Source organism: Myodes glareolus, chromosome 17 (genome assembly GCF_982192425.1).
Source record: "Myodes glareolus chromosome 17, mMyoGla1.1, whole genome shotgun sequence".
Taxonomy (NCBI): domain Eukaryota; kingdom Metazoa; phylum Chordata; class Mammalia; order Rodentia; family Cricetidae; genus Myodes; species Myodes glareolus.
Window position 1 is genome coordinate 62491866 of NC_142042.1, and position 21645 is coordinate 62513510.

The 21645-nt window shown below is 44.2% G+C and overlaps 1 protein-coding gene and 1 long non-coding RNA gene across 6 annotated transcripts in view; one reads left to right on the forward strand and one right to left on the reverse strand.

The window, feature by feature from the left end:
- Pi4kb (phosphatidylinositol 4-kinase beta) overlaps positions 1 to 19676 on the reverse strand; it is a 36369-nt gene extending 16693 nt beyond the window's left edge. For 2 of the 5 annotated variants that reach the window (XM_085678022.2, XM_048427847.3), the window contains exons 1-2: positions 6923 to 7859; positions 2384 to 2428 (exon numbers count right to left, since the gene is read on the reverse strand). In XM_085678022.2, the coding sequence (XP_085534148.1) occupies positions 2384 to 2428; positions 6923 to 7831 (954 nt within the window). In that variant the 5' untranslated portion in view covers positions 7832 to 7859. Of the gene's footprint in view, positions 1 to 2383; positions 2429 to 6922; positions 7860 to 19517 lie in introns of those variants that run through there. The other 3 variants (XM_085678021.2, XM_048427848.3, XM_048427844.3) reach the window with 2 other exon arrangements.
- Positions 19677 to 19917: 241 nt separating this feature from the next.
- LOC125396047 (uncharacterized) lies at positions 19918 to 21162 on the forward strand. Its single transcript, XR_007230706.3, has 2 exons — positions 19918 to 20095; positions 20197 to 21162. It is a non-coding gene; the product is annotated as an uncharacterized LOC125396047 (long non-coding RNA).
- Positions 21163 to 21645: the final 483 nt, after the last annotated feature.

The following is a 21645-nucleotide window of genomic DNA, read 5'->3' on the forward strand; positions in this document are numbered from 1 at the left end:
TTGAGAATTTCTACCCTTACTGTTCATACTACATGAAAAAAACAAAGAAATCTTTTGTTTCCTTTTTTTTTGAGATTAAGAACAAACTTTATTCAAGACTTTTGTTAATGAAAAATCTGTTTTGAAAATTTCATACATGAGTATATTATATTTATATCATTTCCACCCTTCCCATATCCCCCCTATTCCCCTTTTGAATTCATGATCTATAATAAAAATTATTTTTTTTAAAGTATTCAGAGTTTGGATACACTGGGAGCAGAAAGACCCACTGATGGGGAAGCTCAACCAATCACATCTGGTTAGGGTGTGGCTGTCTGGAGCCAAGAAAAACCTGGGTAGGTAGGTGAGCAAGTGCTCTCTACGCTGCGCTCATCAGACCATTTTGGATTTCGGACCTCCCCCTCTGGTAGCATGAGTTCCCCCCTTTTTCAATTATTAAAAATATAACTGTTGTTCTTGAGCTGGTCTGGTTATTTATCATACCGACCAAATACGTCAACAACCCACTTTCTTTCCACATTTTCTGTAATAGTGTTAAAACATTATAAAAAAGATGAAGCTACTGGGCATGGATTTTTTTTTTGAGACAGGGTCTGTGTAGCTTTAGCTGGCCTAGAGCTTGCTATATAGTCCAGGCTGGTCTCAAAATCACAGAGATCTGCCTGTATTTGCCTCCCAAATGCTGGGATTGAAGGCACATACCACCAAACAGATAATTTTTTTTAAAAATTATTTTATGTGTATGGATGTTCTAGCTACGTATCTTTGTACCTATGTGTGTAGGTGCCCATGGAGTTACAGGTGGTTGTGAGCCATCATGTGAGTGTTGGGAATCAAAACCAAGCCCTCTGGAAGAGCAACCAGTATTCTTAACCATTAAGCTGTTTTTCCAGGCTCTTATTTTGTTTTATACATCTTTTACTAAGTCTAATTAGTGCTGTGCATATGCGAAAGTTTTTATGGCTGATCATTTACGATTGGGAAGCTTATCATGGGGTTCATTTCTGGAGAAAACTGATTCTCTCTCCCCCAGCAGCTACTGATGGCTGTAGCATTTCATCTAGGGGTGGACCTTGGTAAGTTTTCCCCATCCAGAAGCTTCTCCTGAGAACTGGGTAATACTGTGTTCACCTGCACGTGTGAGATAAGAGTCAGTGTGCAAAGGAACCACATAGCCTCTCCTCCATGATGGGAGGTGTGTTGGTTTAGAGCCCTGTACAACAGCAAAGAAGGGAAACTGTAGGGACAGGGTTGAAGGAAAAAAAGAAAAGAAAATGGAATTGGACTTCAAGGATCCTAGAAATATCCTGAAGGCCTAACACAGCAAAAGTAAGAATGAGGCCCTGGGTTCCACCCCAGAAAGACGGGGTGGTGGGGGGTGCTGAGATCTGAAGACTCATGCCTTTATCCTGATCCCTGAATCCATCCACTCAGTGGCAAAGGGTCACTGTCCAAACGACCCTCCACCCCAACCAGTTCAGTCATCTCATTAGAAAAGGCAGAATTCTTTCCCACCCTCAAGCCAGCCTTTCAGATGTAGGCCCTATGTCACCTAACCACATAGGGTATGACCCCAGGCCTCCAAAAAAGAGGCTCTGCCACACGAGAGGAGATGGGATCATGATTAAAAGGGATCAGCACAGAAAATAGAAAACAGAGTGGGTAGACAATGAATAAAATGTAAAAAAAAAAAAAAAAATCCAAACTCCCAGAGGGTCCAGCATTTCCTCTCACGTCTTTGCCCAGGAACAAGGTCCAAGACCCTGTAGGACCAGAGGGTCATGGGTTAGTTCAGAGGGAGTTAAGAAAGGAGAACAGGGATTAAGGGACATCCTGGGCAATGGGCTGGGGAAAGGGAAGAACTCAGACCTGGAAGAAATGAAGTTAAAAAGGAAAACCAGTTATGGGAAGGTAAAATTTTCCCTCAGGCCAGTTTGTTTTTGGAGTTGGCTCGGATAGCACAGAGCCTAACATTTAGAAAACTGAATAAATATTTGATGGGCTGATGACAGAAGTCATGGGGAAAGGGTTCTTGGTGGGAGAAATGGGATCCTAGAGGTTTCTGCCAAGCAGTCCATGGCTCAAATCCAGGAATTTTTTCTGACTACCTGTCCCAGCTGTTTGCTCCAGAGACCTAGGAGCAGCATGACATTCCAGCTGCAGCCTTGGAGCAAAGGATCAGCTGAGCCTGTCTGGGCCTGGGCTCAGGGTATTGGCAGCAAAGCTCAGGGGGAATGTCTCCAGGTCTGGGAAGCCTGGCAGGGAGATGCTAATCTCCTGGAATTAAAGGGACCTTCACTGGTCATAGAAAACATGGGACGGAGAGGAAATGCGGCCACGTTGGGAGCCTGCCACCCAGTCCCAGCCTGGCCCCACTTACGGAACTGAATGAATTATCAACACTCTCGGTGCTGGAGGAGAGCTCCTGGGAAAGGGCCAGAGGGCAAGGGGAAGAAGGGGTGAGGTTGGGGGAGGGAAAGAGACAAAGGCAAAGAATTTAGCTCCAACTTGGATCATAACTGCTTCTTTTGTGCAGCTATATCTTTCTGCTTTAGTGAAAGATGGTCAGTCTGGAAACACTACTTGCCCAGAGTCTAGATATTTGTGGAATGTTGAAAGGCTAGCTCAGACCTTGAGATCAAGAGTTGAAGGCCAAAATACCTTATTTTCTATTTTATCTTCCATTCTTTCCTGAACACACCTTCCTTTTAGATCAAAACCCTAGAGCTGGATCCCTAGTGCAATGATTGCCTGGCCAAGGTTTATTTCTTTCATATAACCCACTCACGTGCTTTCAACCAACAACCCCTTCTCCACCAGGACAGCCACCAACCGCACGACCCTGTACTAGAAAGTTGATGTTTCTCTACCTTTTTGGCTAACCTTTCAGTACATATCTCCTCTTAGTCAGCCTCATGATCACCTTAGGAAGCCTAATTCCAACCTTGAACCTATATGACAAAGGGTGCCCCAGATCCATGGACCGGAAACCTGTGGCTGGATGGTCATATATGTGTCAGTCTCATACCCGCCCAGCTTCCTGTCCGGTACTCACAGGACACTGAGTACTTAACAGTTTTGAACTGATGTTGGACAATGAGGTTCTAGCTAAATCCACCCAAGAAAGCTAATTAGCAGGGCAGTAGTCATCTGAATCCCAGTCCAAAGTCTAGACCTTAATAATCTAAACATCACCCCAGCTGAATGGAGTGGCACACGCCTGTAATTTCAGAACTTGGGAGGCTAAGAGGCATAAAGATCAAGAGTTCAAGGTTAGTCCAGGCTACGGACTGAGTCTTTCTTAGGAAACAAACAAAAAATTGAAAAAATAAACACCTTCCCCCTCTTTCGTTCAGCTGAAATCTGGAACAAAGTGAGGAGCAGGTCCCTCAGTAGTTGTGGAGCAGTACTCATGCCCTGGGCCGTCCTGGGTTCTGTCCACCGCTGTCTCCCAGGACAGGCAGCAGGCACAGAGTGTGTGCATAAAGGCAGGAGGGAAGGGGACTGGACTAAGAGGCAGAACTTAGAGTTCCCAGAGCAAGAAGGCAGTAGGCAGAGTACTTCTCTACGGTCAGCATTTCAAGCATCTGCTTAATTCAATTCTATGGCTGAAGTTCTCAATAGAGATACTACATTTTGGTTTTCCTTTATGAAACTGGGCAGGAGAGCATTTACAGGGTGTAGCCACTTTTGGAAACACCCTGCTAAGGCTGCAACTCGTCTACTTTGGGAAGAAGTGGGAGGAAGGATTGAGACAGTGAGGATGGCAGAATGTGTTAGAACCTACTGGTTCAATTTCTACACCTAAGCTAGTTGGGAAATAGTAACAGGCAGGAGATTGGCTCTAGCTGATACTCTCCCAGACAGGACTCAGTGGACTCATTAATGTCCACAGCGGACAGGAGGATATCATGATCTGTTCCTCTCCTACTTCCGAGGCCTGAGTCACTTGTACTGAGTCAGCTTCAGGGAGTAAAGCTGAAGCCAAGAGCTGACATCGCACCCTTATCAAGCTGGAAGGACTTCCAGTGTGACATGCAGCAGATTTCTCTGTACAAAGGTTACAGTCCTGAAAAGACAAAGCTATCTAATTGGAGTATCCTTATGTAGGAAGGATGGAACTAGGGGGTGGTACCTAATCACTCTCTGATCCTTGTGCAGCCCCCACCCCCAGCTGTATGCCAAAATATTTATAATTTGGCTACAAATAGAAAGGAAAATTGAGGCTGATTAAGAACTGCTTTGAAGGTTGGGCCTGGGTGTGTGTGTAGCAGATGGATGTGAGAAACCAATGCTAGAACTCTCTGTGGGAAGTATGAAGGAATCCTCATAAGATAATGGAAACTTCTGAGATCTGGCCAGTGAAGAAGAGCTTTGTAGGGAGCTCCAGGCTGAAAGTAGCCCTAGGCCTCTTCCCTGAGGCCAGCCTCACTTCTCTGGAGCTTCTCCACAATGGGAGAAACATGGGATTAGCCAGTACCCAAAGGAAAACTAACATTGTTATCAGAGAGTGTCGGCCCCACCCAGAAAGACTCCTTCTTAGAAGATCTTGCTTGGTTCATTTTAATAAGATACAGATTTACCTACTGCTTCTGGAAACAATGTTTCAAGACAGACACACATTGGCTAGCTCCTCATACTGGGGCTTTGGTATTGGACTTTATGGGTTCTAGTCCAAGAGCAGAATTTTATCCTCCATCCTCTGCTGCCTTTGGGACAGAACTTTGCACACTGTACAAGCAACTAGTTGTTTAGTGGATCAGTGTTTCATGACAAGGAAGGAAGAAATGGAAGACCACTTCCCTTGGTACCTCAAGCACAAAAGCTTTGATAGACATATCCTCAAAATGTCAAAAGGACTGGCAGAAACCCCTGAGTTTGGCTCCATGCCTATAAACCTAGTGGCATTTATGTTTGTGTTCTGTTTTTCTTTCATGCTCTCAAGTTTCCCAAGGAGCCTCAGTGGATTCAAGTGTCTCACTCTGCCAGCATCAGATAGATAGCCCAGGAGGACCTAGGGAAGTGTTACCTTCTTCCTTCCCTGGACCCAGTAACCCATGAAGAGCCAGGTGGGGAAGAATGGCAACTGGAAAACCCACCCTAGAGATTTAAACACTCATAGAGTACCTGCCTCTCAGAGCCATCCATAATCCTGCAGCATAGAAGTTAGATGCATAGAAGAGGGACCCCAGACCAGCACAGGGTAAGAAAAACCCTAAGGCCTCTGCTTTTCTGGTCCTAAGATGTAGACTAAAAAATAGATACAGGGAGAAGTCAAGCTAGACAAGAGGCACCAATGAATTCCCTCCCAGATGTGCACACTCCGACCAGATCTTATCTTAGATGAGGCAGCTCTATCAGATAATCTCAAACCAGATAATCTTCAGGATCTCAGTTCCACCAAAATCTAGAGGATTCTTCTTGTTCTGCAACAACCTCCCTTCCTAGACCCTCAACTGCTGCGAAGCTCAAACAGAAATGAAAACAGTCCACTCTAGTTTCCACAATAGCCTGGGCTTTGACTGTCCATGGATGTGGAAGTGTCAACTGTCACATCCTGGGCTCTTCTTCCCCAATGACCTCTTACAGCTGGGATCTCGGGAAGTAGATGCTGAGGAATAACCATGGCAGCTAGGCTGAGTGACTATGAGCATGAACTATGGGCTGGGTTCCTGGTCTAACAATAACTAGTTGAATGACCTTAGTGAAGCCATTTAACTTCTCTGAGCCCTGTTCCTCACTGGTAAAATAACACCAGTTTGAGTTGTGAGGGTTCCACATACATTATCTGGCATGCTGCCTAGCATATCAGTGGCACATTTGGCTTCAGTATTATTAAAATATCATAATGAAATACATTGCTAGGGAAAGCAGGGTATGAATTTCCCTTGCCTACTGTTTTTCTTTCTCTAACTACCCTGACTTCCCTCTACTTGAAAGAAACTTTACTGTATCAAAACTGTGGGTGGTTTATACCCCACAGAGACAGATGCCAGGACCGAAGGTATATGCATTTCAACACTGTGTATTCTTCATTTTTTTTCTTTTCTTTTTTAAAATTCCTTCTTTTCTAGGCTCATCTGGCAGTCAAGATGGGAGCCTGCCAACAGAGATGAAGACTGGAGCACCAGTAGTCTGGCTGGGACACCTAGCCATTTAACTTGGTTATCCACTGGGTATCTTTCCCCACTATCTGTCCAGATGTATAGTAGATGGTGGTGCTAAGCTGCCAACCGCTTACCTCCTGCTCTGTCAACATTAGATAGTTTGCGGCTGCCAAGCTTCCTTTTCTCAACCTCAGCTCCTCAACCAGCATTACACTTACTTTACCAAGGTTATGTCTCTCTTCCCTTTCTGTTTATCTCAAATGAAGGCAGGACATTCTGTTGAGGCCCCACTGGTAGAGAATAAACTTTACCCTATGTTAACAAAAAGTTGGGTCTCTGGGGAGTGAGGAAAAGGAATTATGAGGAATGGAGGAGAAGCTGATGGGCATCCTTTCTCTCCCAGCACTGAAAGAGCACAGCCCCTTTTCCTTTCTTGTGTGGCTGTGATCTCAGGTAGGCCAGGTTCTAACAGAGTACATCAGGCCTGCGTCACAGTTCTTAGTATGTGGTTAATGGAGTGACAGCTCAGTTTAGTGAAAGCCAACTATGGACAAAGTCAAGAGTATCAGCCTTGCCATTAGCTAGATGATCTGAGGCAAGTTACTTTATCTCTCTAGTCTCCCAATTGTTCCTCTGTAAAATGAGGCCATTGGAATACATGAATTCCAAGGTCTTTTTCCATTCTAACATTCCATGCTTCTATCAGTGAAATGAAACAGAAGGGAGGACAGAAACAGAGTAACCCCATGTAAGACATCCTGTCTCCATGCAACCTTCAGATACTTTGCCCATCTGTCCCTCCCCCAATTTACCTCATCCTCATTCTCCACTTTAGGGTTGCTAGCTGTTCGCTTCAGGTTGCTGCTGAGACTTATGCTGGCTGTAGCATCTGACTTAGAGCGCTGGTGAGTCCTTTTAGAGGGAGACAGCCCTGTGTCGGGGGCTGGGCTCAAAGATGGCAGCTCCCTCTTTCGGTGAGCTGGCTTCAGCTCATCTGAAAGGATCAGCTTCCGTAACTTGGTCCCTCGGGAGTGTCGTTGAGTGGAAATGTGCATGTCTGAAGAGTAGGCCCCAAGCAACAGGGCACACTGCAGGGAAAAGTTGATGCTCTGCCGACATCGGTGGACTATGTAGGGTTTAATGGCATCGCCCACATCCTCATCCATGTGAATATACATGTTAAGTAACTGGGGCAAATAGAAGTCCACATCCTCATTGCGAAAGCAGAAGAGGCGGTTGCCAATGTAGGCTTGCACTCCAGGCTCCTTGGAGTTATACAAGTATGAAATGGCCATAGAGATGTCAAATAGTTTTGACTCAAACAGTCTCAGGAGCCAAGACTGTTTGGCTGAGTTGTTCTGTCGTCGTCTTCTTGCTCCTTTGGCTGTGCCAGAGGCCACAGTGGCCCCCATCTCATCTTCTTCTTCCCTGATCTGGGCAGGTGGATCATCTAGGCAACGGATCTCATTGTCCACACCATCCCCATTAACCAACTCCAGCGGGGTGCCTTTGCTGGAGACAGCTACACCTCCATGCAAAAGCTTGACTTTTTCCAGCACCTCCTGGCAGGCCTTCTGGGCCACCTCAGGGTCAATCACTGACAGTTCCCCGACCCCCTCTGTGATGACGCTTAGCAAGGAGCCCCCGTTATTCCCTGATGGGCTAGGAGTAGACTCAGAAGTTGGCTTCAGGGTAGCAGACTCCACTACCATGTCTCCCATGGCTACAGCCAGACCTGGAGCTTCCAAGCTAGAGGAGGGAGGGAGACAAGAACAGAAAGCGACATACACACGCTTGTTAGTGGTGTCACAGTCAGGGTTTTCCTTTACCGTGAAGCTTGCCCAAGTACCTCCTCCTCTGTCTTCCTGCACCCTTCAACATCAGAGAAGTCATCCCAACAGAAATCTGTCCTCACTACCTCTACTTCTGACCACTGCATACTCTTCATTCCTTCTGTATTCCTTGGTTCTTTGCTTGGATGCGCAAAATGCTCTTTACAGTATGCTGGGGAGCAACTCAGGTCTTATTCTCTTTTCTTTAAGTCTAAATACTTCTTTCTTGTTCTTCCTGCGTCACCTTCAAATGCCTGTGGTGACACTTTTCCTACCTAAACTATTATCTCTTTATTCATAACATATTTCACACACAAGTTCTCTGCCTCTCTCTTTATTCAGTATCAAAGCTGTTATTGTCTTCTGAGACTATTATACTATAAACCAGACTGGCCTAAAACCTACAGCAATTCTCCTGCCTCAGCCTTCTAAGCACTGAACTTATAGGTACTAGCTACCACTCTTGACTTTGTTTCCAGAAACTTTTCCTTCCCGACACATTAGTGTCAGGGAATAAGGGCCAGCAACTACTATTCTAAGCTTCACATAAGCATCTCTCAAACAGCCACTGTCAACCTTGCAGAAGCTGCACTATTTTTCTGTATGTGTGGCTTTCTGATACCATACCCTTGCTCTATGTTTATAAGCCATAAAAAACCTAAACACACCATGTATCTTCTGTTTCAGTTTCTTTAACTGCAAACTGAGAAAAAAAAATTACTTCACATTGATGCTAAATAGAAGAAAGACATAAACTTATGTGGATGAAATGATTTAACATAGTTCCTGGCATGAGGTAGTAGTCAATGATGCTAGCTAAATTCTAACCCTGTAAAAGGTTAATAAAAAGTGTGTGCATATATACTATTATTTTTATAAGGGGTGTGAATTGCCTTAGTCATTTGTGAACCCTTAAAATTTTATGGTCACATTTCTCTACCCCTTACTACCTTCCCCACTATTATGTACTAACTCTAGGAACTGGAAGGGTTGTAAGAAAACAAAAAGAAATCAGGACTCATGGGTCTATAACTTCAAAAAAAAAAAAAAAAACCAGGGATACACAAGAGTTGAAACTCGGATCTCTCTGGATGGGCTTGTAGAAGTAGTCAGAGAACACTGCTGGTGAAAGCCACTGCTTCCAAGAGCAGCCTTCAGAGCATCATCAAACCAGATCAGGAAAGTCAGCAAAAAGCAAGAAGGGAATTTCAGAGTGGTCCAGATCAGGAGAATAAGTCTAGAATATTTTGTCAGATGATTATAACTTCAGAATCTGGATATTGGCCTCTTCCCAAATAAAGAGAGCATCTAATGTACACTTTAGAAAAAGGAGCGGCTTCTGCGGAGCTAGCGAGTAAGTAATTTCTAGCTGGGTTGGCGGCACACATCTTCCAGCACTCGGGAGGCAGAGGCAGAACGATCTTTCTGAGTTCAAGACCAGTCTAGTCTACAGAGGGAGTTCCAAATAGCCAGGGATACACAGAGAAACCCCGCCTCCAAAAAACCAAACCAAACCAAACCAAAAAAATAAATAAAATAAAGTAAGTAATTTCTAAGTGTTTATAACATTATTCTTTTTTCTAATGAGGTACCTTGGATGAATAGAAAAGAGGTGCTCGGTGTATGTTTTTCTGGTTATTCTGAAGAACTTTTATTTATTTTTTCCCCAGACAGGAGTCTCATGAATTTCAGGCTGGCCTTGAACTCACTATATAGCTAAGGATGATCTTAAACTTCTGATATTTTTGCCTTCATTTCCCAGGTGCTAGCTTTAGAGACATGGACCACTATGCCTTGCTTGATTGAACCCAGGGCTTCATACATGTAAGGCATGCACTCTACCAACTAAGCTGTATCTCCAGCTGCAGAAGCCCTACTTTCTAACACCTTCTTTCCATTGATGTTTCTTTTACCTCTGAAGTGTTAAGTGGCAAGGTTACTTTCATTTGCCCAATATCACACAGTCAAGTTCTCTGCCTCCCAGCAGTTAGTACCAAAGCTTTCCAGAAAGACTGATGGGAAACTCTTCAACTCTCAGATACCAACAAAAAGGCATACTTTTTAAAAAAAATATTTATTTATTTATTTATTTATTATGTATACAATATTCTGTCTGAGTGTATACCTGCAGGCCAGAAGAGGGCACAGGCACCAGACCTTATTACAGATGGTTGTGAGCCACCATGTGGTTGCTGGGAATTGAACTCTGGACCTTTGGAAGAGCAGGCAATGCTCTTAACCTCTGAGCCATCTCTCTGGCCCCCCAAAAGGCATACTTTAGTTCATCTTTCTTCCAACTCTGTCAAGCATGAAAAGTATCCCTGTCAAGGAACATACCTAAACATAATAAAGGCAATATACAGCAAGCCAACAGCCAATATCAAACTAAATGGAGAGAAATTCAGTGATCCCACTGAAATCAGGAACAAGACAAGGTTGTCTACTCTCTCCTTATCTAGTTCTTGAGGTCCTAGCTAGAGCAATAAGACAACAAAGGGAGATCAAGGGGATACAAATAGAAAAATAAGTCAAACTCTCACTTTTGCTAATGATATGATAGTTTACATAAGCGACCCCAAAAATTCTACCAAGGAATTTCTACAACTCATAAACACTTTCTGTAATGTAGCAGGATACAAGATTAACTAAAAAATAAATAAATAAATAAAAAATCGGTAGCCCTCCTGTACACAGATGATAAATAGGCTGAGAAAGAAATCAGAGAAAAATCACCCTTCACAATAACCACAAATAGCATAAAATATCTTAGAGTAAGTCAAACCAAACAAGAGGAAGATTTGTATGACAAGAACTTTAAATCTTTGAAGAAAAAAATTGAAGACACTAGAAAGTGGAAAGATCTCCCATGCTCTTGGGTAGGTAGAATTAACATGACAATCTTATCAAAAGCAATCTACAGACTCAATGCAATGCCCATCAAAATCCCAGAAAAATTCTTCACAGACCTCGAAAGAATGGTACTCAACTTCATATGGAAAAGCAAAAAACCCAGGATAGCCAAAACAATCCTGGGCAATAAAAGAACTTCTGGAGGCATCACAATCCCTGACTTCAAACTCTACTACAGAGCTACAGTACTGAAAACAGCCTGGTATTGGCAAAAAAAAAAAAAAAAAAAACCAAAACAGACAGGAGGACCAATGGAACTGAATTGAAGATGCCGATACTAATCAACACACCTTCGAACACCTGATTTTTAGCAAAGCAAAAAAATATAAAATGGAAAAAAGAAAGCATTATTTAATAAATGGTGCTGGCATAACTAGATATCATTCTATATATCAGAATGAATGAAATTAGATCCATATCTATCACCATGCACAAAACTCAAGTCCAAATGGATCAAAGACCTCAACACACTGAACCTTATAGAAGAGAAAGTGGGAAGTACACTTGAACGCATTGGCACAGGAGATCACTTCCTAAATATAACCCCAGTAGCACAGACACTGAGAGAAAAAATTAATAAATGGGACCTTCTGAAACTGAGAAAACAAAAAACAAGAAACAAACAAAAAAAAAGTAAAGCAACAAGACAAAACATCAGCCTACATAGAATGGGAAAAGATCTTCACCAACCCCTCATCAGACAGAAGTCTGATCTCCAAAATATACAAAGAACTCAAGAAATTGGTCATCAAAAGAACAAATAATCTAATAAAAAAATGGAGTACAGACCTAAACAGAGAATTCTCAACAGAGGAATCTAAAATGGCTGAAAGATACTTCAGGAAATGTTCAACATCCTTAGTCATCAGAGAAATGCAAAGCAAAACAACTCTGAGATTCCATCTTACACTTGTAAGAATGGCCAAGATCAAAAACACTGATGACAACTTATGTTGGAGAGGTTGTGGGGAAAAGGGAACACTCCTGCATTGCTGGTGGGAGTGCAAACTGTTACAGTACCTTTGCATATCAGTGTGGTGATTTCTCAGAAAATTAGGAAACAACCTTCCTCAAGACTCAGCAATACCACTTTTGGGTATATATTCTAAACTGTGCACAAGGATATGTGATCAACTATGTTCATAGCAGCTTTGTTTGTCATACCCAGAACCTAGAAACAACCTAAATACCCCTCGACTGAAGAAATGGATAAGGAAAATGTGGTACATTTACACAATGGAGTACTACATAGCAGAAAAAAAATAACAATATCTTGAAATTTGCAGGCAAATGGATGGAGCTAGAAAACAACATTTTGAGTGAGGTAACCCAGACACAGAAAGACGATTATCACATGGACTCACTCATAAGTGGTTTTTAAACAAAAAGCAAAGAAAACCAGCCTACAAATCACAATCCCAGAGAACCTAGACAACAATGAGTACTCTAAGAGACATACATGGATCTAATCTACATGGGAAGTCGAAAAAAGACAAGATCTCCTGAGTAAATTGGGAGCATGGGGACCTTGGGAGTGTGTTGGTGGGGAGGGGAGAGACAGGGAAGGGAGCAGAGAAAAATGTAGAACTCAATAAAAATCAATAAAAAAAATTACTGTACTTCCTGATGAAGTCTGGACTTGGTATCGATAAGAAGGTGGCATCTTTCACTACACTCTCTCCCAGAGTTAGGCAGTGCCTCTGAGCAGTAGAACCAGCATGGCGGCCTATGTGGATCTGCCTCTAATCCAACTGTGGGTTGCACAGGAATAATAAGGCAACTTGAATCACTCCCTGCCACACCTTTGTAGGACACTCTCATGATTGGGACCATCACCTTCTAGGTCTTCTACCTTGATCAGCCCTGTTCAACTAACCCTTTCCCAGTATCTGTATGCTTGGCTCATCCTTTTCTATTCCAGAGACTTCTAAATCACAAAGCTCCTAAAAGTCTGCTTTTCAAAACCTTAAAGGGGATCTGGTATGGGGTGCAGAACTGTAATTCCTGAGAGTCAGAAGCAGGATGATCAAGAACACAAGGTCATCCTCAATTATACAGCAAGTTCAAGGCCCAGATTACATGGGATAATCTAAAAACAAAGCAAAACATTTTAAAGGGGTATTGGGAGTAAAGTTTAGAAGCAGAGGGCTTGTCTAACATGTACAAAGTGCTGTGTTTGATCCCCAGCACCATAAAAACAAAAGCAACCACCAGGCTACGGTAGCTCACACCCTTAATCCCAGCACTCTAGAGGTAGGCAGATCTCTGAGTTCAAGGCCAGCCTGGTACACAAAGCAAGTTTCAGGACAGTCAGAGCTGTTACACAGAGAAATCCTGTCTCAAAAAACCAAAGTAACACAAAACAAAAAACAGCAAAACAAAAACAACCACCCCCAAACTTCCAAGGGAAATGAAGCTCAGTCATCCTCACACACAAGAGTGTCTTAGACTTCATAGGAAATTAATTTTCCTGTCCCAATGAATTAGAATTTTGCTTATTACTGGCACCAGGAAGGCAGAAAAAGATACCATTATCCTTTTATCCTTTAGGCAAAAGAAGACAATCTCCCAGGGTTCAGCCCAGGATCCACAATGAACAGACTTCCCAACCTGCCCAAGAACCAGACGATATCAACAGGTGCAAGAAAAAGCTGGGCACAGGGCAGGTGACATAGCTGAGTAATGCAAGCACTTGTAATGCAAGCTTGGTGGCCCAACTTCCATCCCTTGAGCCCAAGGCAGAAGGAAACAATCAAATCATGAAAGGTTTCTTCTCACCTTCACATGCATGGTGTGGCATGTGTGTACCTGTGTATGCACATGCATGCACACACACATGAGACACGTAATTTTTAAAAAAGTAGGGCATGATGGTATATGCCTGTAATCTTAGCATTTGAATAGTAGAGGCAGGAGGATCAAGAGTTCAAGGTCATCTTCAGCTACTTAGTGAGCAGAGCCTAGCATGGGTTACAAGAGACTACTGTCAAAACAAAACTAAAACTAAAATCAAAACATATAAAAACAACAACAACAAAAAACCCAAAACCAAACCAAATCAAAAAAGTAGGGCAGATGAGCCCAGCCCAACTTCTCTTTTATACAAGCATCTCTAACTGGCTATACAAGTATACCACCAGGCTCTTGGGGACTCAGGGACCACAAGTCAGAGAGAAGGATTATGGGAGAGAATAGGGTTAGATCACACTGACAATTAAGATAATAGAAACAGGGACTGAAAAGATTACTCAGATAGGAAAATGCTTGCTATGCAAGGACAAGGACCTGAGTTTAATCTTCAGAACCCATGTCAAAAAAGCCTAGCATGGCAGCATACACTGTGATCCCTGGTAGAGACAAGCAGATCTCTAGGACTTACACCAGTCTATTGTACTTAGCCAGCGGCAAGCTAAGGAACTCCTGTCTTTTAGAAAAAGTTGACGGTCAGCATCTGATGAACAACCTGAAGTTGGGTTCTGACCTCCACATGTATGCACGCAAACACTAATTAACATATATGGGCAGACACACATATACACGAATAACAGAAATAAGGAATTCTTCAAAATCTAATTCAAATATGGTCTTCAACAGTAATTTCTTCATCTTTAAATGCAGCAAAAAATAACCCTTGGAGCACAAACTATTCTAAAGAAAATAAAAGGAGGGGGCTGGAGAGACGGCTCAGAGGTTAAGAGCATTGCCTGCTCTTCCAAAGGTCCAGAGTTCAATTCCCAGCAACCACATGGTGGCTCACAACCATCTGTAATAAGGTCTGGTGCCTGTGCCCTCTTCTGACCTGCAGGTATACACGCAGACAGAATATTGTATACATAATAAACAAAATGTTAAAAAAAAAGGACTAAAATGCAGTGACAAAAAGAGGAGGAAACAAGCCTTGCATTTGTCACTCTTCCTCCTACAAACCGTGGCGTTCACACAGCTGAGAACTGACATCACACTGGGAGTCTGGAGGGAAAAAGAAGAGGCCTCCTTGTTTGAGCCTGGCAGCTTGACTACCAGGAAAGGAGGATGGGGCTGGGAAAGGATCAGAGCTTAAAGTGTTGATAATTGTGCCCCATGAAACCAGGCAAGGCAGGCATGATCTTAAATCAACTTTTTAGAATTTAGAGTCACCATGGAAACAACGCTCTGTATGCATGTCTGTGAGGAATTGTCTAGACTAGGTTGACTGAGGTGGGAAAACCCAAAATACTGGAGGCTCCAAGCCATGGGGTGGGGGCCCAGACTGAATTAAAGGAGACGGTAAGGCTCTCTCGGGCCTTACTGCAGAAGCAAAGTTACCAGCTGCCTCTCACTCCTGCCATCACGCTCTGCCCACTGTGATGGACTGTAAGCCAAAACACTCTCAAGTTGCTCTTGTCAGGTGTTTTGTGGTAGCAATGAGAAAAACACCTAATATAGCAGAGAAAGTCTGAGAATCAGGGTCGATCCAGGTTACGGTAGTATAGAGCAGTTTCTGCAGAGCAGAGGTGGCCACATGTGTTTTGTGGGCCTGAGCAGTTATGTCTACAGAGGACTCAGGAGGGAATGTTATCTCTTTAACCAGGCTCTCTTCAACTGAGCCCCTCAAAAATTCTGTGCAAGCAAAGTCACCTACACAGAATTTTATGAAAACAGTCTTCATGAAAAGACTTACTAGACTGGACTGAACTTTCAGGAAAGACAGTAGCGTCCCAAATCAACACCCTTACCCAATCACCATTATTACTTCTCCAAATCTTTTACCAAGCATGATAAATATGAACTGTTTCACACCAATCCTGATGCTTTAACATGCTCCTGCATTTTCACAGAACGACTTGTTTTGTTTTGTTTGAGACAGAGTTTCTTCTCTGTGTAACAGCTTTGGCTGTCCTGGAACTAGCTCTTGTAGACCAGGCTGGTCACAGAGATCCACCTGCCTTTGCCTCCCAAGTGCTGGGATTAAAGGTGTGTGTCACCATGCCTGGCACACAGAATGACGTCTTAGGAATCATCTGACCTAGGGCTCTTCCAAGCAGGCAGGCCAGCTCACTTTCCTTTCTTTGAAGGATCCTGTGAGATGAGTCACAAGAAGTGGAAACAAAGATAAAGGAGCCAGCATGTCACAGTATGAGGTGCAGGTAAAGTTTATGGAAAAGGTGGTTAAGGGTGTCGTGCACCAAGGGTCCAGTGCAATGGTAGAGGATTTACCTAACAAGAGCAAGGCTCTGACTTTCAATTCCCAGCAAAACCCAATCCATGTTAATGGAAAAGAAAGGCTCAGATGGAAATAAGAATAATGTCATAATTACCTAAACAAGTATGAATCCTCTATACTCAAACTCTCTTTTGCAACAAAGGGTCAAGAAACAAGCATTTAAGAGAAGCTATGGTAATAAGCTTTGGATAGAACTTTATACTGAGATAATTAAAGAGGCTAGCTCTGATTTGAGGGAGTATAAGTACAGATGAAGGGAAAGGGGCTGTTAGTTTTAATCATGAATTCCTACAATACTACTGAATATTACCAAAGCCTGGAGAGATGGCTCAGTGATTAAGAGCACTGTCTGCTTTTCCAAAGGTCCTGAGTTCCCAGCAACCACATGATGGCTCACAGCCATTTGTAACGAGATCTGGTGCCCTCTTGAGGAAGAGACCTGGTCTGCTGCCCTCATCAACTTAGACCATGAAACCCAATATGGACAAGTTCAACAGAACTGCCATATACAGGCTGCCCATGCAGGCTTCAGCATTGCCAGGGCATACATTTCATTCATTTCAATTTCAAGTACATGTACTTTAACAACAATTTTTAAAAATAAGCTGCTCTTCATAAGGGACTCTCTATCATCCTAGACTGCTTGTTTTGCTGTTTAAGTTCCTTGCTGGGGCTGGAGAGATGGCTCAGCAGTTATGATCACTACCTGCTCTTCCACAGGACCTAGGTTCAATTCCCAGCACCCACCTGGTGGCCTACAAACATCTTTAACCCCAGTTCCAAGGGAACAAATATCCTCTTCTGGTCTTTGCAGGCATAGGCACATCTGTGGCCCATGGACATACAGGCAGGCAAAACATCCATACACATAAAATTTTTCCTTAAAAAAGAAGTTCCTTTCATTTAAGGCCTATTACAAATCTTTAAGAACTCAACTCATCTTTCCCCTTTGACCTTAATGGTAAAGGAAGAATGATTTCTACATTTTTCCCTGTAGGGACTCTGGACTGAGCAGTCTAGCAAGCTCAAGCCCCACCAGGAACCAAGTATGCTTGCCCAAGGTCTCAAAGAATGGTGGCATCAGGGAAGAGGGCATTCATTCTCAGCTACAGCCTTGGGGGAAGGGCAGTGGTCTTACAGTAGTTAGGTCAATATTGATCAAGCTGAGAACTCAGTGCAAGGCCATGAAGCAGGTATAAGCAGATTCCAGCCAGACAGCCCAAGCCTGCTGCAAGAGCCTGATGAGACTGGCAGAGGGCAAAGACAGCAACCTGTACAGCTCACCTTTCTCTGAACTAGTCCTCCCTGTCCAAGTCTAGTTGTGCTTCGTCTAGGCTCTCTTTGTCCCACGCTGATTACTGAAGGGATCCTCCCAAACCTCTTCCCCAAACCAAAGCAGCTCAGTTTGCTACCTTAGTGTTCAGCAGACGTTCTTATGCAGTGTGGCCCCAGATGAGAAGCAAGGACAACTAGGGACATCATTTTTGGTTAAGGGTGCATCTAAGGAGGGAAGGTCTCTCATAAACAGATTACTAGATTGTACTCTGAGTAACTTCAAATAAGAAGTGGGTCAAATTGGCATAACTATTTTCTTTCTTTCTTTTTCTTTTTTTTTTTGGTTGGGGGGCAATTTGAGACAGCGGTTCTCTATGTAACAATTCTGGCTGTCCTAGAACTCCATCCATTTGTAGACCAGGCTGACCTCGAACTCAGAGATCCGAATTCTGCCTCCCAAGTGCTGGGATTAAAGACGTTCACCAGCTTGTGTAACTGGAGTACCTGCGCCTTCCTCACTGTCTCAGGCCGAGAGAAGTGTGGAAGACAAAGCAGCATCTAGTTAGCTGCTGAGTCCAGCATGCTCCCGCTTCCCCAAGAGCTCTTCCGGAAACACATTTTCTGACAATAGAATCTGGGGTTACGGATCAGGTGGTAGGAGAGAAAAAGGCAGGCCAGGAGTCTCTGTGTCAAACTAACTTTATGCTCATGGTCAGAAACCAGAGAAATCAAAATAGCAAAATAGATGGAAATTTTCAAAATGATAAAATCACTAGCAATAAATTCCTTTTGCCTGAGAACCTGCAGTTTTATAAATTAAAAAAGTATAATTCTTCCCCCAGCAGACATCCTACTACTAGCTTATTACTGCAATACTGCTTACAGAATAGCCATTTTTCTCAAAAGAGCATTCTTGGCTTCAAGTGAGGAAGTTGCATGCTGAACCAAGGGTCCTGATTGCGAACACGCCAGCTCTTCACATCATCTCATGTTTCTTTTCCCAGATACACACAACTTCACCCCTTAGGTCCAAGTGCTTGTGAAACTAGCCACCATTATTCCACTGTGCTTCTGTCTGGAGGGGAGTAGGAGATCCTATCCTGTGACCTAACAAAGTCCCAAATAAATAACCTGAAGCACAATTTCTCACAACCGCATTCAGTTTCCATGGAGGCCTGATCATCCCTCCTAGTGGTTGCCTCTGAACAGTCAACGAAATGTAACGTGATTGACCGGGACTTCTTTAAAAGCTGCTCCATCCTTCAGAAACACACATCTGTCCAGAAAAGCTCGAGACAGCAGAGGCTCCCCTCCTCCCAACACATTGTCTTCTTCGTTCAAGGTTTAACAGATCTGAAATAGTGATGTGTGGGAGATAAAAAGTGTGATAGAGAACACTTAAAGTTACCACAGGGACGACAACCGAGGGAGACAAAGATCGGCAAAATCCTGGAAACAGGGGTTGTGTGTATGTGTGTGTGAAAAGTTGGAAATCACTAATCCGAAGGGGTGTTCACAGCAGAACTTTCTCCTACAGGGACAGGTATCATCAGGAACCGCAGACAAGGGTTAAGCACTAAGGTCAAAGTAGATGGGGTCTTGGGCATGATAACAACAGTCTGAGATCCTTTAAGAAGGCAACAGGCAATTCTTGGAAGCCAGGAGCTGGAGGAGTGGGTCATGGTGAGATAATGGAATCAGAGCAGAAGAGAGGGATACGATCTTTAGCTGAGGGAAATGGGAACTCTGTGCTGAGGTTGCACAGACTTACGGAGGAGTTGGGGAAAATAGGAAAAGGGATAAAGGCGGAGTCCATGGAAAAGGTTAGGGAGCAGAAACACAAACGGCGAGAAAGGGCAAACAAGGATGGACATTGTAGAAGGGGTCTAATGTGGAAAAGGTTCACGGCTTAGAGGGACAGAGGCAACAGGGGTAGTAAGTGTGTGGTGTGGGGGGAGGTGGAATCCACGGGGCAGAGGGAGGGGCTAAACAGAAGAGGAAACCAGAAAGCAGAGAAAACGACCCTGGGTCCGAGGGGAAAGGGTGAAGGACCTCAGGGTGCAGCTCCCACCAGGAGGGCAGTTTTGTAGTCGAACCCAGGTCGCGGTAGGCGGTGCGGGACAGGGTGGCAGAAGGAACCCCCCCCCCCGCCCGGCAAAGGCGACTCATGCCGGAGGAGCCGCTTACCTCCCGGGGACCCTCGCGGAGAGGGTGCAGGCGGTCGGGGTCGGACTGCCGACACCGCCGCCTCAGCAGCAGCGGCCGCTCCCGGGTTCCATTGGCCGCCCGTGCTTCCCTGACAGCGGCCGCGGCGGCTGCACCAGGCCCCGGCTGCGGGGCTGCCCGCGGCTCCGCCTGAAGGGGCCTTCACGCTGCCGCAAGTTGGCCCGGACCTCACACGCAGGACCCGAAATAACAACTCCTCTGCGGGCTTCGATGTCAGAGTCTCCTGGGCCAGAGCCCCTCTTCCCGAGATTTGCCTTCCTGCTTCGTGGACTGTCAGGACACTACCGATCCCATAGTAATCGGAGAGCAGTGAGCTGCCCGAGTCACGCCTGTTCAGAAATAAAAAGGGGGCGGGGAAGAGCTATTTGGAAGCTGGGGAAGGGGCGGGGGAGCAGGGAGGAGCTTACCCGTGGAAGGCGGGCCCTGTGCTTGAGGGCGGACCTAAGAGGCAGGCTTTACTAAGGAAGCCGAGAGGGAAATACTGAAGGCTGGATACACGACGGAATGGGAATGGACTGAAGTTTTACGTACTTCCACAAGTACGCCAACATGCAAATTATATGTAAATAATTCCTTTGTATAAGCCACTGAGTTACTGCAATTGCCATCAGTGGTTTTTTTCCTCCTCCTTATCTTACAGGATTCCCTTCGTAAATCAGCCGGCGGGACCCATGCTGAATGAGAAAGAGAAGGGACCAGAGAGGACAGTAACCCTCACTTTCCTTTTCCTACTCATCTTTAAGGACGATGCCAAGAGTATGCCCCTGTAGCTTCAGGAATGGCGCAGTCCAACCGCCTCAGTCTTTCACCGTTAGCAGCTGTACTCTGGGCCAAGGTTCTGCTTCCGAGGTCACCCCCAGCTTGGGTAGCCTTTGGCCTCCAGCGTCCAGCTGCCTAGACCTCAAACGGAGACTGGACAAGCCCGGTTAGGAGAGGCGAGTGAAACGACAAAAGCTTAGAGGACATACTACCTTTTCCAAACCAAACCAAATCATTTGAGACTAAACAGACATAAGCAGGCCCTGGAGACAGGCTTCTGGTGTTGGGTTTGTGATATTTGTTTGTTGAACATTATTGAAAGTTCTCCCCTTCCTCAGAACTGCCCCAGTGCCTTTCTAGACTTTTCTTAGTATCTAAGGCCCATTGTAGGGGAAGGATCTTAATATCCTGATGGAAGCTGGTTGAACTAGAACTTGGATGCCATCTTCATTGTACTTACAAGCTGAATTTAGATCATTCAGTTTTCTTTCTTTCTTTCTTTACCCGCCCCCTCCCAACACCTTTTCCCTTTTTAGAAACAGTCTATTTTTCCCAGGCTGCTGTTATAGTCCTTGGTTTAAGCCACTGGCCTGTGGAGTAGCTAGGAATCTATCCACATGTCCCCATTCTAGACTAAACTTCAGCTTCTGTATAATAATGACAATATTATTATAACAATATAGTAGCAACAATATATGATGTAATAACATTTTCCATTGGTTGGGGGGTTGGAGAATATCAAGAAAGTACTATAGTACTACATGTCTGTTACTGGAACATTAATACAAGTGATGAATGCCCCAGCTTCAGTATTTAATTGAGAGGCAAATAAAGAGCTGTATCTCGAGGGGGCTGGAACGATGGCTCATGGTTTAGACCGCTTGTTACTCTTCAGAGGACCAACCCGGGCTCAATTCTCAGCACCCACAGGTGGCTCATAACCATCCGTAACCCCACTTCCAAGGGGTTCAATACCTTCTTCTGATCCCTTTGGGCACCAGATACATACATACATACATACATACATGGAGGCAAAACATTCATACAGATAAAATTAGAGTTGTAGCTTGAAATGCCTGCTCAACCTACAGCAGGTACAAAAGTGGAACAAATGGAATTCTTACTTGCTGTAGACCAAGGGAAGAATCTTGTTAAACTGGCACGAAGGCCTGGCCACATAGGGCATGGTGAACGAATGGAAGGCTCTTAGGACTACTGCAAGGCAGAACTTAGGAGAGATATTAGATAGTATCCAGTGTGATTAAAAAAGAAAGAGCATTCTGAGAGTAAAAATATTATATGCTGAACAATAGAGATGGGAATTTTTTCA